This window comes from Culex pipiens, chromosome 2 (genome assembly GCF_016801865.2).
Source record: "Culex pipiens pallens isolate TS chromosome 2, TS_CPP_V2, whole genome shotgun sequence".
In the NCBI taxonomy this organism is placed as follows: domain Eukaryota; kingdom Metazoa; phylum Arthropoda; class Insecta; order Diptera; family Culicidae; genus Culex; species Culex pipiens.
The window spans coordinates 111696472-111715603 of record NC_068938.1 but is presented as its reverse complement, the minus strand read 5'-3'; the positions used below and the strand labels follow the sequence as shown (position 1 = coordinate 111715603).

Here is a 19132-nt window from a genome sequence, read left to right as displayed (position 1 = left end):
CGGGCCAAATTTGAAGGGAGGGGGGGGGGGGTGACATAAACTTTTAAAAATATTTGTACCAGCCTTATTGTTTGAGGAAGTATTTTTTAAATCGCGTTTCATTTTACAATTTGATTTAATATTTTGGTGGACTATTTCAAAACAGTTTAGTAAGATTAGATTAGATTAGATTAGATTAGATTAGATTAGATTAGATTAGATTAGATTAGATTAGATTAGATTAGATTAGATTAGATTAGATTAGATTAGATTAGATTAGATTAGATTAGATTAGATTAGATTAGATTAGATTAGATTAGATTAGATTAGATTAGATTAGATTAGATTAGATTAGATTAGATTAGATTAGATTAGATTAGATTAGATTAGATTAGATTAGATTAGATTAGATTAGATTAGATTAGATTAGATTAGATTAGATTAGATTAGATTAGATTAGATTAGATTAGATTAGATTAGATTAGATTAGATTAGATTAGATTAGATTAGATTAGATTAGATTAGATTAGATTAGATTAGATTAGATTAGATTAGATTAGATTAGATTAGATTAGATTAGATTAGATTAGATTAGATTAGATTAGATTAGATTAGATTAGATTAGATTAGATTAGATTAGATTAGATTAGATTAGATTAGATTAGATTAGATTAGATTAGATTAGATTAGATTAGATTAGATTAGATTAGATTAGATTAGATTAGATTAGATTAGATTAGATTAGATTAGATTAGATTAGATTAGATTAGATTAGATTAGATTAGATTAGATTAGATTAGATTAGATTAGATTAGATTAGATTAGATTAGATTAGATTAGATTAGATTAGATTAGATTAGATTAGATTAGATTAGATTAGATTAGATTAGATTAGATTAGATTAGATTAGATTAGATTAGATTAGATTAGATAGATTAGATTAGATTAGATTAGATTAGATTAGATTAGATTAGATTAGATTAGATTAGATTAGATTAGATTAGATTAGATTAGATTAGATTAGATTAGATTAGATTAGATTAGATTAGATTAGATTAGATTAGATTAGATTAGATTAGATTAGATTAGATTAGATTAGATTAGATTAGATTAGATTAGATTAGATTAGATTAGATTAGATTAGATTAGATTAGATTAGATTAGATTAGATTAGATTAGATTAGATTAGATTAGATTAGATTAGATTAGATTAGATTAGATTAGATTAGATTAGATTAGATTAGATTAGATTAGAATAGATTAGATTAGATTAGATTAGATTAGATTAGATTAGATTAGATTAGATTAGATTAGATTAGATTAGATTAGATTAGATTAGATTAGATTAGATTAGATTAGATTAGATTAGATTAGATTAGATTAGATTAGATTAGATTAGATTAGATTAGATTAGATTAGATTAGATTAGATTAGATTAGATTAGATTAGATTAGATTAGATTAGATTAGATTGGATTTGATTAGATTAGATTAGATTAGATTAGATTAGATTAGATTAGATTAGATTAGATTAGATTAGATTAGATTAGATTAGATTAGATTAGATTAGATTAGATTAGATTAGATTAGATTAGATTAGATTAGATTAGATTAGATTAGATTAGATTAGATTAGATTAGATTAGATTAGATTAGATTAGATTAGATTAGATTAGATTGGATTAGATTAGATTAGATTAGATTAGATTAGATTAGATTAGATTAGATTAGATTAGATTAGATTAGATTAGATTAGATTAGATTGGATTAGATCAGATTAGATTAGATTAGATTATATTAGATTGGATTAGATTAGATTAGATTAGATTAGATTAGATTGAATTAGATTAAATTACATGAGATTAGATTAAATTTGAATAATTTTGCTAGATTTAGATTAGACTACCTTGAATAAAATTAGATTAGTTTAGGGTAGATTTGATTTAATTAGATTAGGTACAATATTTCTTCAAGTGTTGAATGGTTGAGAACAAGTCCTTCCATATAAAAAAAAGTTTGTTTTAAATGCATTGTTTGAACTAGTAAGACAATTACATGGCTGATGAATTTCTTCAAATACTCCGGAAACTTCAACAAAAATGAGTCAATTTATTCAAAAATGCACTGCGAAAAACACAATAAACAAACCATCTGCATCGCATCAGTCTACGTTTCCTGAAATAAGATGATGCATTGCTTCACATAACTCATCATCAACTAATCAGCCAGCAGTGTTCAAGAACAGCCCAAGTCTTCACAAGTCAACCGTCATTATCTGCCATAAATCGTGCCGTTTCCGCAAAACGGCACCGACGAGACGTCTCCATTGAAACATCGACGTTGTGGCCAATAGTGACAGGTTTAGTGCCGCGCGGAAGGGTTCTGTCAGTGAACGGGACTGCGGCGACGATCGCAGGTTGGGCTTTGTGGAGTGAATCTCTGGAAGGAGTTTTTTTTGCTTTTCTAACAGTTTATCCCACGCAAAATCATTGCTAGGGTGAGGAGATGCTGATTGGGATTAATAATCTATTTTCAATCTCGTTTGAATCTCTTTTGAATCTCTTTTGAATCTTTTTTGAATCTCTTTTGAATATCTTTTTTTTATGTTGCTTAATAATCTTTTAAAGCTTTTCAGATCCTTTATGCTTTTTTGTGCTTTTATGCTTTTTGATCATTTCCGATTCTGCAGGTAGTAAAACTGTCTATCAACTGTTATTCTATGTTCAACTACCCTAACTAAAATTGGGTCACCACCTCAATGCCTCTCTTTTCTTCATTCCCTGGAAACCGCGCGGGAATGAAGTGAGTGCGAAATGCAGCGTAAATCATCTCAAATGTGCGCTCGCGAGCCAAACGAGCGTCATAATGAGTTTACCCTTTGATGTTTGTTGCGTTCTCGTGAGAGCAAAGGCTGCCAGTCCAACTGCTCTGACACCCTGCCCTGATATGCCTGCTGCAGAAGTAGCAGTTTCGTTCTCATTTCCTGCGTGCGTGGGTGGACTTCAGCTTTTTGATCAGGGCTGGCACTCGAGGGTCATTTAAGTAGGTGCGTTTTAAGTGGGGGGGGGGGGAGGTTCGAACGAGTTTGTCAGCAATCGATTTCCCCCGCTTTGCCAACAGTTTTGGGATGTGCTAAACGAACGTTGACGTTGACTTTGCCAGACAGACAGAACTGGCCCGATAGGCTAAACCACGGAATCATAATTTAGATAAAACATCGTTAATTCCGTACGTTGCATCGAGCTCTGCTCTCTGTAACTGAAGAAGATCGACAGCTGCCTGTCCGTCCTTCGAAACCTGACTATCAACATAGAACTCAGAACCTGACGGACGAGATGACGAACCTGAACCTGGATACATCCAGCCAATCATCGTTATCGACATAAACGAACATAATCTGGTTTGTGGTTTTTGCTGCCCAGAGTCGTCGTCCTCCTACTCATCATTTGACTAACTTTGACTCATCTTCCCCGTCTCTCTCCTTTCTTCTATCTGTTTCACAGGTCTCGATAGATGATAATGAGTCGATTGATAAGAGCAGCCTGTACCATGAGCCGTTCAACGTCAACATGTACACTAGCGCCGCCAGCGGGTGCTCCATGAACGACATGCAGCGGCATCACATTACGCCCGACTATACAGGTGAGTCTTTCAGCTTGGGAACATACCTAGTTCGGTTTTGCTCGAAGGGATTTGGTTCAAAATTGTTACAGGATGATGGGTTGTGTAATGAAAAGCAAACAAAATTGAAAACTACCATCCATGGACTATGGTTCATAAATAAAACCAACAAAGTAACAATAATTATTAAACGCCGCTGACGTTTTTTTATAATCATTTTAAGGGGTTACATACATGTAGAAAATCACAAAGGTGCATATTACAGAAAATTTATTGAATCCAGTATAAAGATGATTTTCAATCACTCCTGAAAGTTTCATGAAGATATTACACGATTAAACTGAGTTAGAGACGATTTTTAAGCTCAACACTTTGCCTTGCGTAAAGCAGACTGTCAAACTTTCTGAGCATTTTTCTCGAAACACCGAGTTGATTTACGGGTGCAACAATATCTCAAGATGGGATGGACCAAATTGGCTGAAAATCGGGGTGTAGACTCTCAAGACAAATCCCGTGTGCATGACGAAGCACGATTTTGAAATTTTGCCTATTTTTTTAAATACAAAAATCAAAAACTGACGATTTATTATATGAAAAACACAAAAAGTTTTTTGGAAATCGGCCTTTGTCATGCACACAGGATCGGTTTAACGAGTCTTCACCAAAATTTTATGCCGATTTGTTGTAGGCAGTGTTGAGATATCGTGGCACCCGTTGCCAAATATCAGCTCATTTGGTTGTAAACTGGCTGCGCGCAGCAGGGTTAAAGTTTACATGGGAATTACTATGGGAAATTGGAACTTTTTGTTCAAACGCTCCTACAGGCCTGGGAAAATCACGCGCCAACTTCTGGTATGGTCAGGCCTATGGGAAATGGTCTGGAGAACACTTTTCCCCAAGAGAGCATATGGATTCGTTGTCCCTAGACCTGGCGCATCGGCAAACAATCCGAAGTCTCCGGAATCAACAGTTTTCCCTCAAAAAGCATCAAATTTGCCTTAGCATGCTATGAAAACTTGATGAACACCGCAACGCCATATGTCAGGCAGCTACCACGTGGTTGAAATATTTGCAAAAAATACAAATTCGCTATGCAAAGATTCTGAATTCAACTAAATAATATCAGGATTACTCGAAGTGATAATTTCTAGTTAAAAAACTAACTTAATCCACCTATGTGGTTGGACCCTTCCTCACAACAATGGCTGTACACAAGTGTCATCTATTTTTTAGATCCAGCTTCCAAAAAGTACATCGATATCACTTAAGTGGCCATATCTCGAGACAGGGTTGTCAGATCTTCATTGTTTTGGGCTCGTTGGAAAGGTCTTTTGATAACCTAACCAACAATAGGTCGGATGGTGGATCCGGACATAGTTTACATACATTTAAGTGAGATCCGGCTTCAAAAAAGTATATCAATATCACTTAAGTGGCCATATCTCGAGACAGGGTTGCCAGATCTTCAATGTTTTACACTCGTTGGAAAGGTCTTTTGATAACCTAACCAACGTCGGGTCGGATAGTGGACCCGGACATAGTTTACATACATTTAAGTGAGATCCGGCTTCAAAAAAGTACATAAATATCACTTAAGTGGTCATAACTCGAGACAGAGTTGCCAGATCTTCAATGTTTTGTACTCATTGGAAAGGCCTTTCAATTACCTAACCAACGATGGGTCGGATAGTGGAGCCGGACATAGTTTACATACATTTAAGTGAGATCCGGCTTCAAAAAAGTACATCAATATCACTTAAGTGGCCATATCTCGAGACAGGGTTGCCAGATCTTCAATGTTTTGAACTCGTTGGAAAGGTCTTTTGATAACCTAACCAACGATGGGTCGGATGATGGACCCGGACATAGTTTACATACATTTCAGTAAGATCCAAATATATGTGAAAACACATTTTTATACATAACTTTTGAACTACTATCGAAACTTCAATCTGTATAAAACTCGATCTATGGGACCCTAAACCAAGTCGAATGCAACAAGTTCGGGTCAAATCGGTTCAGCCAGTGCCGAGAAACATGAGCTAGTTTGTTGGTCACATACATACATACACACACACATACACACAGACATTTGTTCAGTTTTCGATTCTGAGTCGAGTGGGTCTACGACGTTTTTATACGAAGTTCATTTTTAGAGCAGGATTATAGCCTTACCTCAGTGAGGAAGGCAAAAAGTCATCAGACCATGTATAAAACATCACTAAGCTTGAGTTTCACTTATTTCAGTGTGTGAAGTCATTATTTTGTTAAAAATCTGTACTCCTGGAGAGAACCAAGGTTTGTTTACATCCGCAAGAAAAAAGTGTTCCGAATTTGTGGTTTTCATGGGTCAATGTTTTCTTTAAAAAGTTGATATAAATGGGTAATTCTCAACCAACTCACACGGAATCGGGAAAAGTTGCCCCGACCCCTCTTCGATTTGCATGAAACTTTGTCCTAAGGGATAACTTTTGTCCCTGATCACGAATCCGAGGTCCGTTTTTTTTTATATCTCGTGACGGAGGGGCGATATGACCCCTTCCATTTTTGAACATGCGAAAAAAGAGGTGTTTTTCAATAATTTGCAGCCTGAAACGTTGATGAGATAGAAATTTGGTGTCAAAGGGATTTTTATGTAAAATTAGACCCCCGATTTTATGGCGTAATCAAAATTCCGAAAAAACATATTTTTCATCGAAAAGAACACTAAAAAAGTTTGGAAAATTCCCCCATTTTCCGTTACTCGACTGTAAAATTTTTTGGAACATATCATTTTATGAGAAATTTCATGTACTTTTCAAATCAACATTGACCCATAAAGGTCATTTTTACACTTTGAACAAAATTTTTCATTTTAAATTTTGTGTTTTTTCTAACTTTGCAGGGTTATTTTTTAGAGTGTAACAATGTTCTACAATGTTGTAAAACAGACAATTACAAAAATTTTGATATATAGACATAAGGGGTTTGCTTATAAACATCACGAGTTATCGCGATTTTACGAAAAAAAAGTTTTGAAAAAGTTACTTTTTGCGTTTCTCTTTGTTTCGTCGTCCGTGTCTGTCGCGGGTGACCATGAATGGCCATGATCAACGACGACCAACTTTTTCAAAACTTTTTTTTCGTAAAATCACGATAACTCGTGATGTTTATAAGCAAACCCCTTATGTCTATATATCAAAATTTTTAGTTGTCTGCTTTACAACATTGTAGAACATTGTTACACTATAAAAAATTACCCTGCAAAATTAGAAAAAACACGAAATTTTAAAATGAAAAATTTTGTTCTAAATGAAAAAATGACCCTTCTGGGTCAATGTAGATTCAAAAAGCACATTAAATTTCCCATAAAATGACATATTCCAACATTTTTTACAGTCGAGTAACGGAAAATGGGAGAGTTTTTAAAACTTTTTTAGTGTTTTTTTCGATGAAAAATACGTTTTTTCGAAATTCTGAGTACGCCATCAAATCGGGCGTCTAATTTTACATAAAAGTCTCTTTGATACCAAATTTCTATCTCATTACCGTTTCGGGCTGCAAATTATTGAAAAAACACCTCTTTTTTCACATGTTCAAAAATGGAAGGGGTCGTACCGCCCCTCCGTCACGAGATATCAAAAAATGGACCTCGGATTCGTGATCAGGGACAAAAGTTACCCCTTAGGACAAAGTTTCACGAAAATCGAAGTGGGGTCGGGGCTACTGCTGTGTGAGTTGGCGGAGAATTACCCAAATCGTAAAAACTGCAGCAGGTCTATACATCAATCGAAAGATCTCAAGAAAAGCTTCCACATGAAGGTAATAGCAAAACATAATGTACGACTATCAATTTTCTATGATTTTTTTTACCATCGGCCGATCTGTAAACTGTCCCGAATATGTGGGATAACTGTACTATTTTTTCCGATTCTAAATTCTAACTTTTCCTATTTTTTTCCTCTTTGTGTCTTAGTTGATTGTAGTAGTTTAATTATTTGTTTTTTTCCCAAAACTTACTTTTTATCTCATTTTAATTTGCTAGATTTTTGCCATTTGAAAAAAGGAATCGTTAGCAACATATAGATGTTTTTCTTTCGTTCTCAAAATATTAAAAAGCTAGAGTTTTTACAAAATAATAATTGATTCTTTGTACCTTTTTGAAATTTAAACTTATTTGCTTCTAAATTTAAAAATAACCTTGAAGAAGTCAAGTTTACTGATTTTAACCACCATGTTTTTTTTTTCATTTCTGTGCTGCGACTGCTTGCTTTTAAGCTAAACTTTGGGCTCCCCAATCAATAGTTAAAATCACTGGGGTTTGAAAGAAAACTATCATGAAAGGTGTCGTGTATACTTTTGAGCAACTCCCTACGAAATCGGCCGATTTCGACCATTTTTATTTTTTGTATTTTTTTATTTGACTTAAACTTTGTGGAGGCCTTCCCTATGACCAAATAAGCTATTTTGCGTCATTGGTTGAAACATACAAGTCTCCATACAATTTTGGCTGCTGCCCATACAAAAATGGCATATTCTAACAGCTGTAACTTTTGAGTGAATTTTCTGATCAATTGGTGTCTTCGGCAAAGTTGTAGGTATTGTTGAGGACTTTTGAGAAAAAAAAAGGTACACGGAAAAACTTGCAGATTTTTTAATCAACTTTTTTTTCACCAAAACTCAATTTCCCAAAAAACGTATTTTTTGATTTTCGAGATTTTTTGATATTTTTTAGGGGACAAAAATCCGAAACTTTTGAGCCATAGAGAAACATGGTCAAAAAATCTGCTGCCGAGTTATGAATTTTTGAAAAAATAGTGATTTTTGGAAAAAATCGAAGTTTCATGCAAAAACAAGTGTGAAATTATTTTTTAATGCAAAATTGTATTTGCAATCGAAAAGTACTTTACAGATTTTTTGATAAAGAGCTCCGTTTTCAAGATATAGCCAGTTTGATTTTAGCGAAATATTTGCAGTTTTTCAATTTTTAAAAATAGTGACAATAAGTGACCATTTCAATTCGGACCATTATTTGCTGAGAGGGGGTCATAGGGAAGGCCCCCACAAAGTTTGAGCCAAATCAAAAAATACAAATAAAATCCATTTCCGGTTTTGGTAGAGAATTGCTCTTTTGTAAAAGGTGGATCATCCTTTTATTACGTAACAAGGGGACATCTTATACTAACTTTCCCCATCAAAACATTTTAGCTACATTCAAATTCAATGATAAGTTCGTTCCAGTTCCAGCGTATTCGATGTAAAAAAAATGATAACTTAATTTCTTTGGAACTATTCTTTTAATAGATGAAGCTACACTTTTGATATTTAAACATTTAAGAAATAAAATTTATTGAACATGACATTGAAATAATTGCTAAAACATCGAAAAAACCAATTTCAAAGGATTTTAGTGGAAAATTTGTTCAAAGAGTTATCCTATCCCGTTTACCTATTCAAAATCATTTTCATTGATGGAATTATTACAATTTGGGAATATTAAAATAACCCCATTTATCAATGTTTACGTAATTTCAGTTGACTAATTTCTAAAACTTTTCAAAATTTGTTAAAAGCGCTTTTCGAAATTTGATTCCATAACAGTTCGTTCACATTACATTTCGTTTTTTTCTTTTTGTAAAAAACTTTTCAGCGTTTCAATGTCATCCCTCTATGTAGTATATTTGACAGTTTTAAAAGAGAGGAGGAAAATCACGCAAAAGAAAATCGCTCCCAAAATTCTACAAGAAAATCAATCTGCTGATGATTTTTAGTGAATTTCCTTGTCAGCACCACTTAATAATATTTATTTCACTTTGTTTACACACATTGCCCATCTGCAAAATTTGACCGGTAATTTTTTGACGTGTGACGTTACACTTGCAAGTGTAGTAGTGAAAAAGATGTTCCGCCGAATAATCAAGAAGATGATTTTTCGTGCACGAGAGAGGAGAGCCATGCTCCTTCAGAATTGTTAACGTCCAGAGATTTTCTTTTGATGATGATTATGCCATCGCTGGCCATGGGTTTCATATGCAGACAGGACTTTTTGAAAATTTAATCTAGGAGTATTGTATCAATGTATAAAAGCTTCATCGTCATTCCGTGTAATGTGAATCAATTCAAAGATGGATAATCCCACGTGGTACTTTTATCGTTCAGCTCGTGCGCGCTGTAATTTCATCGGCAACACTTAAGATTATAAAAGACATCCCTCCATCGCCAGCTCCAAAGCTCAACTCAACTTATTCACCGTCAAGTGTGTTTCTAGGTATATCTTTCACATCGCGGTGAATGTGTCACAAGAATCCAACCAACCAGCCACTAATGGACATGGAATATAACCGTATCCTTCAAGGATAACGATGGTGATCTCCGACGTGTGTCGATGTGTGTCACTGGGTTTTGCGAGTGTGTTTGTGAGTGAGGGTGTGAGGAAGCAGTCAACAAACGATGATGATTATGTTACCACGCCACAGCCACTCACACTCGACCCCTTTTTAACCTCCCTCCCCCCCTCTTAAGTGGTTGGTACTGTTGAAATGTGATCTTTTTGAATTTGATAAGAGCTATTTAATTTTACTTGCGATATACAACATTACAAACTTTTCCATAACTTCGCAGCCGGCCTTTGACATTAAAATTAAGTTTTTAAAAATGCCTGCTTGATTTCTGAAATCAAGAAGAATGAAAAGAAATATAGTCGTTAAGATAACTTTTAAAAGTTTGTACAAACTTCAACCAGTTTTCAACGGGACCAATCGCGCTGCAACATCGTTTGATATTCGCCATTAGAGTCACATCAAGCGCCATCATAAACGTTGTTCGCGACGACGACCGTGTCACCCCGGCGCACATTCCACGTGTGCCAGCTGATAACAGCAGGAGCCGCCGTTAGTGTGGGTGTGAGGTGCACACGTGGTAACGAGAGGGAGTGAAGAACCACTCTTCTTTTATGGTGTAGAGTTGAGTTGACGGTATTTTTTTTTCTTGAAAAAAAAAAAACCCATTCGTGATCTGACAGGTGCAGTAAAACATTAACGCACGATAATGCAGGTGAACGAGAGAGAGAGAAAAAAAAACAATTTTCAATCACTTTGAGGCATGTTAAGAGGTGGTGAAACGCACGTGGTGTGATAAAAATGTGTCGTAAAATTCGTGAACTTTGAGGTTTTGAGTAAATTGGTTCGGAAAATTAATGGCTGTAAATGGGCCGAAGGTGGAACACTCAAGATTTGATCATTTTCTTCGATAAAATTTAGTGAGAGATTCTCCAAATTCCAAAGAAAAAAATCGAAATTTTGGGAGACTTTGAAGATTTGAAAATCTTTCATGATTTGAAAGACTGTCTCAGGCTTGTTGATCCGGAAGCAAAATCTAAGGCATTATTCCTTAAAAATATTTTTTGTAATTTTAATGTTCATGGCATTCCAACAGATGAAAGTTATTTGGTAGATTTAGTTTCACAACAAAAACTTACACGTAACGCAAGAGAATGGTTAAATGAAGGGAAGGTGGTGGTTGAAAATTTTGATATCAATACTGTTAAACTGTTTTATAACTATTTTGTTTCACTTGATAGTAAATCTCCAGATGTCGAAGTCAAAGTAAGTTTAAAGTGGGATTTAATCTGGAAAAATTGTAGCGCAAATTTTCTTGAAATGAAAGACCGTGCAAAGATGTATGATTTTGTAAATGATTTAATACCGAACAAAGAGAAACTAATGAGCTACAATATTGGTAATCTGACTTCAAATGTATGCGACAAGTGTGGTGGAATTGACTCTAATGCACACAGAATAAAAGAGTGCCCGAAAGCAAAGGAAGTGTGGGAGTGGAGCAGTCGTATTGTCCAAAATCGCTATAAATTGAACGTTGTTGATTTAGAGGATATTCTTCAATTGGAACTCGACGAAAAAAGCATTTCAGAAAAAGCAGCTTTATGGCTTGCAGTAAAAACTATTAGTTACAACTTGAGAGTATCAGAACCATCACTATTCGTGTTGAAAAAAGAAATAAGAGAGCATAGGTGGAATGAACGTAAAAACGCTAGGTTTTGTTTTGGAAGCTTATTGAACATTTGTTAAGCGCAGGGAAAGTTTTGTAACACGAATTATGTCTAAATAAACAAACCTTTAAAACCCAAAAAAAAAAAAAAAAAAAAAAAAAAGACACAGACTTTGAAAACTTTCATGACTTTGGAGACTCTAAAACCCTGGTAGATTCAAGACTTAGGAGATTCATGAAACTTTTTGAAGTCTTGGGATACTCACAAGTAGGACTAGTGATTTTTCGCGATTTGATTCTACATTGCCAGCAAAATTTATTTTATCCTCAAAATTCCAAAAATATTGTAAAAGAGCAGCATTTGCAATGTTTAACAATTTTCCACAATTATCAACTGCTTTTTTGAGTTTTGCCTAAAATCTATTCAACCAACCCTGGGAAAACAAATAATGTTTTATGAATTGTTAGTTTTAGAACTTTTTTGTTACTACTTCTTATCTAATTAACTTTGCGGAATCATAAATTTAACTGACAAAAATTCTCAAAAAAAATCAAAATAAATCCAATATTATTTTTTTCAAACTAATCATTTGTGTCATCTATCTGCTACCGTAAACTGGTGTAAGATTGATAGTCCGGGGTAACATTGATAGACATTTGTTTTGGCCACTAATTTGGATACATCCAATATAACAGTCACATTTTTGCATATGTGTTCGATAATATGGTAGCCCTTAGTGCTAATATACTACAAATTCTCAAAAATGTTGAGCTATGAATTTGAACCTATCAAAGTCACCCCGGACTATCAATGTCACCCCAGTTTACCGTACTTACTTGTAAAACAATTTTCTGTTTATACTTACGCTAAAAGAGCTCATTCTTTTAATTATTTTGAGCAGTTTTTAGGGTACCGTGAAATTCCAATGTTTTGTAATTGGCATGCCGCGAAATTTCGATTTTTTTGCCGAGAAAAATTGCTAGCCCTACTCACAAGACACGGAAAACTTACAGTACTGCGTAGAATAACAAGATTTTGGAGACTTTAAAAATTTGGAGAGTTTTAAGACTCAAGATTTGACTCATAAGACTTAAATGATTAACTTTGAGTCAAGTTTTTTATGCATTTTAAGACTTTTAAATTGTTGGAGACTTTAAATAGTTTGGAAACTATCAAGTATTGAAAGATTTACAAGACTTGAGAGACTGGAAGACACACAAGATTTCAAAATTTGGAGACTCGCAAGGCCTTGGAGACATTCAAGATTTAGAATACTCACAAGACTTAGGAGACTTGGAAGGCACAAAAGATTTGAGGGACCCGCGAATAGAGAGAGACTTGCAAGACTTTAGGAGGCTTTGTAAGCTTGGTAGACTAACAAGATTTTGGAGACTTTTGAAATAGTGGAAACTTTCAAGATTTGGGAGTCTTTTGAGACTTTGGAGACTCACAAGACTTTCGGGACTTGGAAGACACTTAGGATTTGAAAGATTTACAAGACTTGGGAGACTCCCAAGATTTGGTAGACGTACAAGATTTAGGAGACTTTCAAAATATTAGAAACTTTCAAGATTTTTAAAGAGATTTAAGGATTTGGAAACTCACAAGACTTTCGAGACTTGGAAGACACTCAAGTTTGGAGAATTACAAGACATGGGAAACTTTCGTGATTTTGGGAGACTTTCGAGACTTTGGAGACTCACAAGACCTTCAAGACTTGGAAGACACTCAAGATTTGAAAGATTTACAAGACTTGGAAGACTCCCAAGATTTGGTAGACGTACAAGATTTTGGAGGCTTTCTAAATTTTAGAATATTTCAATATTTTGGGAGACATTCAAGACTTTGGATAATCATGAAGGAGCGGCCGTGGCTGACTGGTTACGGTGTTCGCTTTGTAAGCGAATGGTCCTGGGTTCGATTCCCATCTGCTCCCAACGAGAAAATATAGGAAATATAAATCTTGAAACTCTGAACATGTACGAAAAATCAAAGTCGCTCGAGTCGGGGTTCGATCCCCCGTCCTTTGGATTGGTAAGCAAAAATGCTAACCACTAGGCCATCGCGACTTGGTGAGCTATGACTGGAATTCGGAATACTATTACCACCATCAACTATATACGCGCTGGGTCCTTGTCCATTTGACAAGGGTTCGGAAGTTCTAAATAACGTTTGAATCCGGATTGGTCCAAACGTTCTTCAGGGCGGGGCTTGTCGACAAAGCTGAAGTACCTCGCGCTCGGCTAGCCAGCGTAGAAATGGGTCACCGAAGCTCGGCAGAGCTAACACCTTCCAAATGCCTATGCGAGTTATTTGCATGTATAGAATGAGAGCTAAAAATACATGGAAACAACTCAATTTGTAAGAAGCGACCGCGTGGTCCCGTTTGGTTGGTTGCACACACACACACACACACACACACACATTCAAGACTTTGGATAATCATGAGTAGAGGGTGACGACTCTCAAGATTTTCAATTTCCCGGGAATCGAGAGTTGAGTCTTGCCATTTCCCGGGAATTCCCGGGACCCGGGAATTTTTTTAACTAGCCTATAGTGTCAATAACTTAAAAAGAAAAGTAAAATTAAATTTTTCTTTTTAATGAATTCAGATACAATTAATTCATACTAATTCAATGAAATGTTAAACTAAGTAACCTCGTTGTTTTGAGGAACTATTTCTTCATTTTGATTTTTTACCTCAATCTACAAATAAAAAATCGTTCCTTGAGCCTTTTTGGGACTCAAAATTGCAGTTCAAAATGTTTACGAATCTTCATTCGCACTGAGTGATTTTTCAAAAGTTGCACCAACTTGTTGTTGAACCTGTTATTAGATGTTTTGTAGGTAATAATTTTCCATTTATGCAATATCGTATTTTTGCAATATGATAAATATCGACACAAAGTAAAAACTTTAAGTTGATTTTTCCTTCTTAAGATCAACTGTAAATGTTCATAATTAGCAGACACTAACTTTACAAAGAATGCCTGATTGTTATTCTCAAAATAATTTAATATGCAAAACGCAAAATTACTTATTGACATCAAAAAAGGAAATTACCTCGATACAGCGAAATTGACTTACTTAGAATAAAAAAAAAAAGACTTATCTAGAAAAGGTTTTCCTTCTTAAAAATAATGAATATTTCATTCTTGGTGTGTAACTGCTAATAATGTTTCAAGGTAAATTTTGGGGTCGACATTTTTGGTTACTCTCAATTATAGTTATTGGAATTTTTAAAAGTTAAAATTTACACTTTTACAATAAGAAGATTAGAGAAGCATTGGTTTATTCCATTTTGAAAATCGAAAATTGAACATCCAATGTTCTAAACCATTTCGAATTTTTCAAATATTTTTCTGATTGAATTATTGATTTTGGTTCGATATTTGTTAGTATAAAATTTCTCGGGAGTCTCGACCAAATTTCCCGGGAATCGAGAGGTCTAAAAATGGTCGATTTCCCGGGATTTTTTTTCCGGGAATTCTGGTTCGTCACCCTCTAATCATGAGACTTAAAACAAGACACAATGACACAAAGACACAATGATGACATGGCTTTCTAAATTTTAGAATCTTTCAATATTTTGGGAGACATTCAAGACTTTGGATAATCATGAGACTTGAAACAAGACACAAGACTGAAAACTCTAAATTTGAAAGACTTCCGAGACTTGAAGGACTCACAAGATTTGGTAGACTAACAAGATTTTAGAGACAGTCCCAACCTGGTCGCAGTACCTAATAGGACCTAATAAAGATAAGTTATGAAAAAAAAAGATTTTAGTGACTACCAAAATTTTGGAGACTGACAAGACATGGAAAACTCAAAGAACTGGGGTGACTTTTAAGATTATGGAGACTTAGACGGCTTTAGAAACTTTCGAGAGTTTAGAGACTTGAGACTTGTGAGCTCAAATTTTAGTGAAATTTGAGATACTTAGGAATCCGTAGAAATTTTGATTAGATCGTGTTTTGCGGACTTTTATGAGTCACGGATCCAATAATATTGACCAAACTCTCCCGTACCTCGAATCAATTAAACTCCAGCTGTAAAAATCGAACGTCTCCATAACGTTCTTGCACCACGGAAACGGAACTCTAATTGACTCTTGTCAACAGACATTACCCGATGGGCCGTTAAATTGCCAATGCCATGTTCAGTGCCGCCATAAAAAAAGAACCTAGAATATCGTCCTTACCCTTCCGGGTAGGGAGTTCCAACTCTCTTCCCTTGTGCAGCTCCGATGACATGGCGACCGCGCACATTCTGGAAAATGCAACTCCACCAGCCGCCGCCACGCTATCATTTCCTTCGATTGAGCGAAATTGAAAATGACAATTTACCCCGGCGAACATAAAATTTTATTGTCCAACTCTGTAATAATAGCCCTGGCCGGCGGCGGCGGCGGCGGCAGGACGACACAGTGCGGTGGGTCTCATTTGCTCGCAAAGGGTGACACATTTGGTGATTTTTCCACGAGGAAAACCAATTGGGGGGGGAGAGGGGGAGCTCAGGGTTGGCCACCACAGCGGGGATGGATGGGTTTATTTTTAACGTGGACATCGTCAGCAAGAAAAGAGAGCGCGGCTAATATAAATTTATGGTAATACCGTTTAATATTTTAATACATTACTTTGTGAGTGTGTGTGTTGGATGTGGGGAGGTTGGCCGTGTTGGTCACTTTCCGGCTGGTGACCGCGCCGGGAAAAATGTGAAGCGCCACATGGCACTACCCAGAGTTGGCATTCGATGCAACCAGTAGCGGAAAAAGTAGTATTAAAAATTCACACAAAATGGCGATTTTAATAGATGGCTTTATTACCTCGATGGTGGCTGACCCCATAATGTCCAGAAGTGATAAAGTACAAGAATAAGGGAAAACAACCTTTTGATGGGACCAATTCAGGACATTTGAAGACATTTGAAGACATTTGAAGACATTTGAAGACACTTAAAGACAATCAAAGACATTTGAAGACAGTTGAAAGCATCTAAAGACATTTGAAGACATGATGATATGTGAAAATTTATACAAGACAGGGGCGCCGACTCTGGGGGGGGGGCACGGTACTTTTTGCCCCCCTTAAAATTGGGCAGGGGGGGCAGCCCATACATTGTGCCCCCCCAGAAATTTTAGGAGAAAAATATTCTTATTTTAAATGTTACAAAAAAAAATCACAGAAATAACTGAAAATAATATTTAAAACTGAATTGGAATTGGATAGAATTCTTGTAAGCGAATCTGTAAAATAGTTCAAAAACATTTGTTGTTTTTTAAATCGACAACGTTTCATCTATACTACTGCGCTCTCTTATGCTAACTAGGTAGGAAAACCAGCAAGCTTAGTATACAAGAGCAAACTTACGCAAACTCTTGTCAAAACAATCATCAAGTTTTCAGACGCAACATTCTGCGATTTGCCATTGTAGATCAGGATTTAGCGAAAATGAACTGAAACACTTTTCAAAATGGTCATTTGACGACAGCTTTCATTTAAAAAAATGCTGATAAATTCGATATTTTTTTGAGTAATTTTAGGTATTTTTTTTCTTGATTTCTTTTTAAAAAATTGCAAATTTTTGGTCGTATCAAGTTGTCATAATGCTTTTTTTGATTGTATTAAAAACCGTTTGTGTATCTTTTTGGTTATTCTTAAATTCTGAAATTCTTAAATTCTTAAAATCTTAAATTCTTAAATTCTTAAATTCTTAAATTCTTAAATTCTTAAATTCTTAAATTCTTAAACTCTTAAATTCTTAAATTCTTAAATTCTTAAATTCTTAAATTCTTAAATTCTTAAATTCTTAAATTCTTAAATTCTTAAATTCTTAAATTCTTAAATTCTTAAATTCTTAAATTCTTAAATTCTTAAATTCTTAAATTCTTAAATTCTTAAATTCTTAAATTCTTAAATTCTTAAATTTTTAAATTCTTAAATTCTTAAATTCTTAAATTCTTAAATTCTTAAATTCTTAAATTCCTAAATTCTTAAATTCTTAAATTCTTAAATTCTTAAATTCTTAAATTCTTAAATTCTTAAATTCTTAAATTCTTAAATTCTTAAATTCTTAAATTCTTAAATTCTTAAATTCTTAAATTCTTAAATTCTTAAATTCTTAAATTCTTAAATTCTTAAATTCTTAAATTCTTAAATTCTTAAATTCTTAAATTCTTAAATTCTTAAATTCTTAAATTCTTAAATTCTTAAATTCTTAAATTCTTAAATTCTTAAATTCTTAAATTCTTAAATTCTTAAATTCTTAAATTCTTAAATTCTTAAATTCTTAAATTCTTAAATTCTTAAATTCTTAAATTCTTAAATTCTTAAATTCTTAAATTCTTAAATTCTTAAATTCTTAAATTCTTAAATTCTTAAATTCTTAAATTCTTAAATTCTTAAATTCTTAAATTCTTAAATTCTTAAATTCTTAAATTCTTAAATTCTTAAATTCTTAAATTCTTAAATTCTTAAATTCTTAAATTCTTAAATTCTTAAATTCTTAAATTCTTAAATTCTTAAATTCTTAAATTCTTAAATTCTTAAATTCTTAAATTCTTAAATTCTTAAATTCTTAAATTCTTAAATTCTTAAATTCTTAAATTCTTAAATTCTTAAATTCTTAAATTCTTAAATTCTTAAATTCTTAAATTCTTAAATTCTTAAATTCTTAAATTCTTAAATTCTTAAATTCTTAAATTCTTAAATTCTTAAATTCTTAAATTCTTAAATTCTTAAATTCTTAAATTCTTAAATTCTTAAATTCTTAAATTCTTAAATTCTTAAATTCTTAAATTCTTAAATTCTTAAATTCTTAAATTCTTAAATTCTTAAATTCTTAAATTCTTAAATTCTTAAATTCTTAAATTCTTAAATTCTTAAATTCTTAAATTCTTAAATTCTTAAATTCTTAAATTCTTAAATTCTTAAATTCTTAAATTCTTAAATTCTTAAATTCTTAAATTCTTAAATTCTTAAATTCTTAAATTCTTAAATTCTTAAATTCTTAAATTCTTAAATTCTTAAATTCTTAAATTCTTAAATTCTTAAATTCTTAAATTCTTAAATTCTTAAATTCTTAAATTCTTAAATTCTTAAATTCTTAAATTCTTAAATTCTTAAATTCTTAAATTCTTAAATTCTTAAATTCTTAAATTCTTAAATTCTTAAATTCTTAAATTCTTAAATTCTTAAATTCTTAAATTCTTAAATTCTTAAATTCTTAAATTCTTAAATTCTTAAATTCTTAAATTCTTAAATTCTTAAATTCTTAAATTCTTAAATTCTTAAATTCTTAAATTCTTAAATTCTTAAATTCTTAAATTCTTAAATTCTTAAATTCTTAAATTCTTAAATTCTTAAATTCTTAAATTCTTAAATTCTTAAATTCTTAAATTCTTAAATTCTTAAATTCTTAAATTCTTAAATTCTTAAATTCTTAAATTCTTAAATTCTTAAATTCTTAAATTCTTAAATTCTTAAATTCTTAAATTCTTAAATTCTTAAATTCTTAAATTCTTAAATTCTTAAATTCTTAAATTCTTA

General features: G+C 33.0%; 1 protein-coding gene across 2 annotated transcripts in view; it reads left to right on the top strand.

The window, feature by feature from the left end:
* LOC120421982 (discoidin domain-containing receptor tyrosine kinase B) overlaps positions 1 to 19132 on the top strand; it is a 527019-nt gene that overhangs the window by 421573 nt on the left and 86314 nt on the right. For both annotated transcript variants that reach the window (XM_039585292.2, XM_039585291.2), the window contains exon 11: positions 3481 to 3619. In XM_039585292.2, the coding sequence (XP_039441226.1) occupies positions 3481 to 3619 (139 nt within the window). The remainder of the gene's footprint in view (positions 1 to 3480; positions 3620 to 19132) is intronic.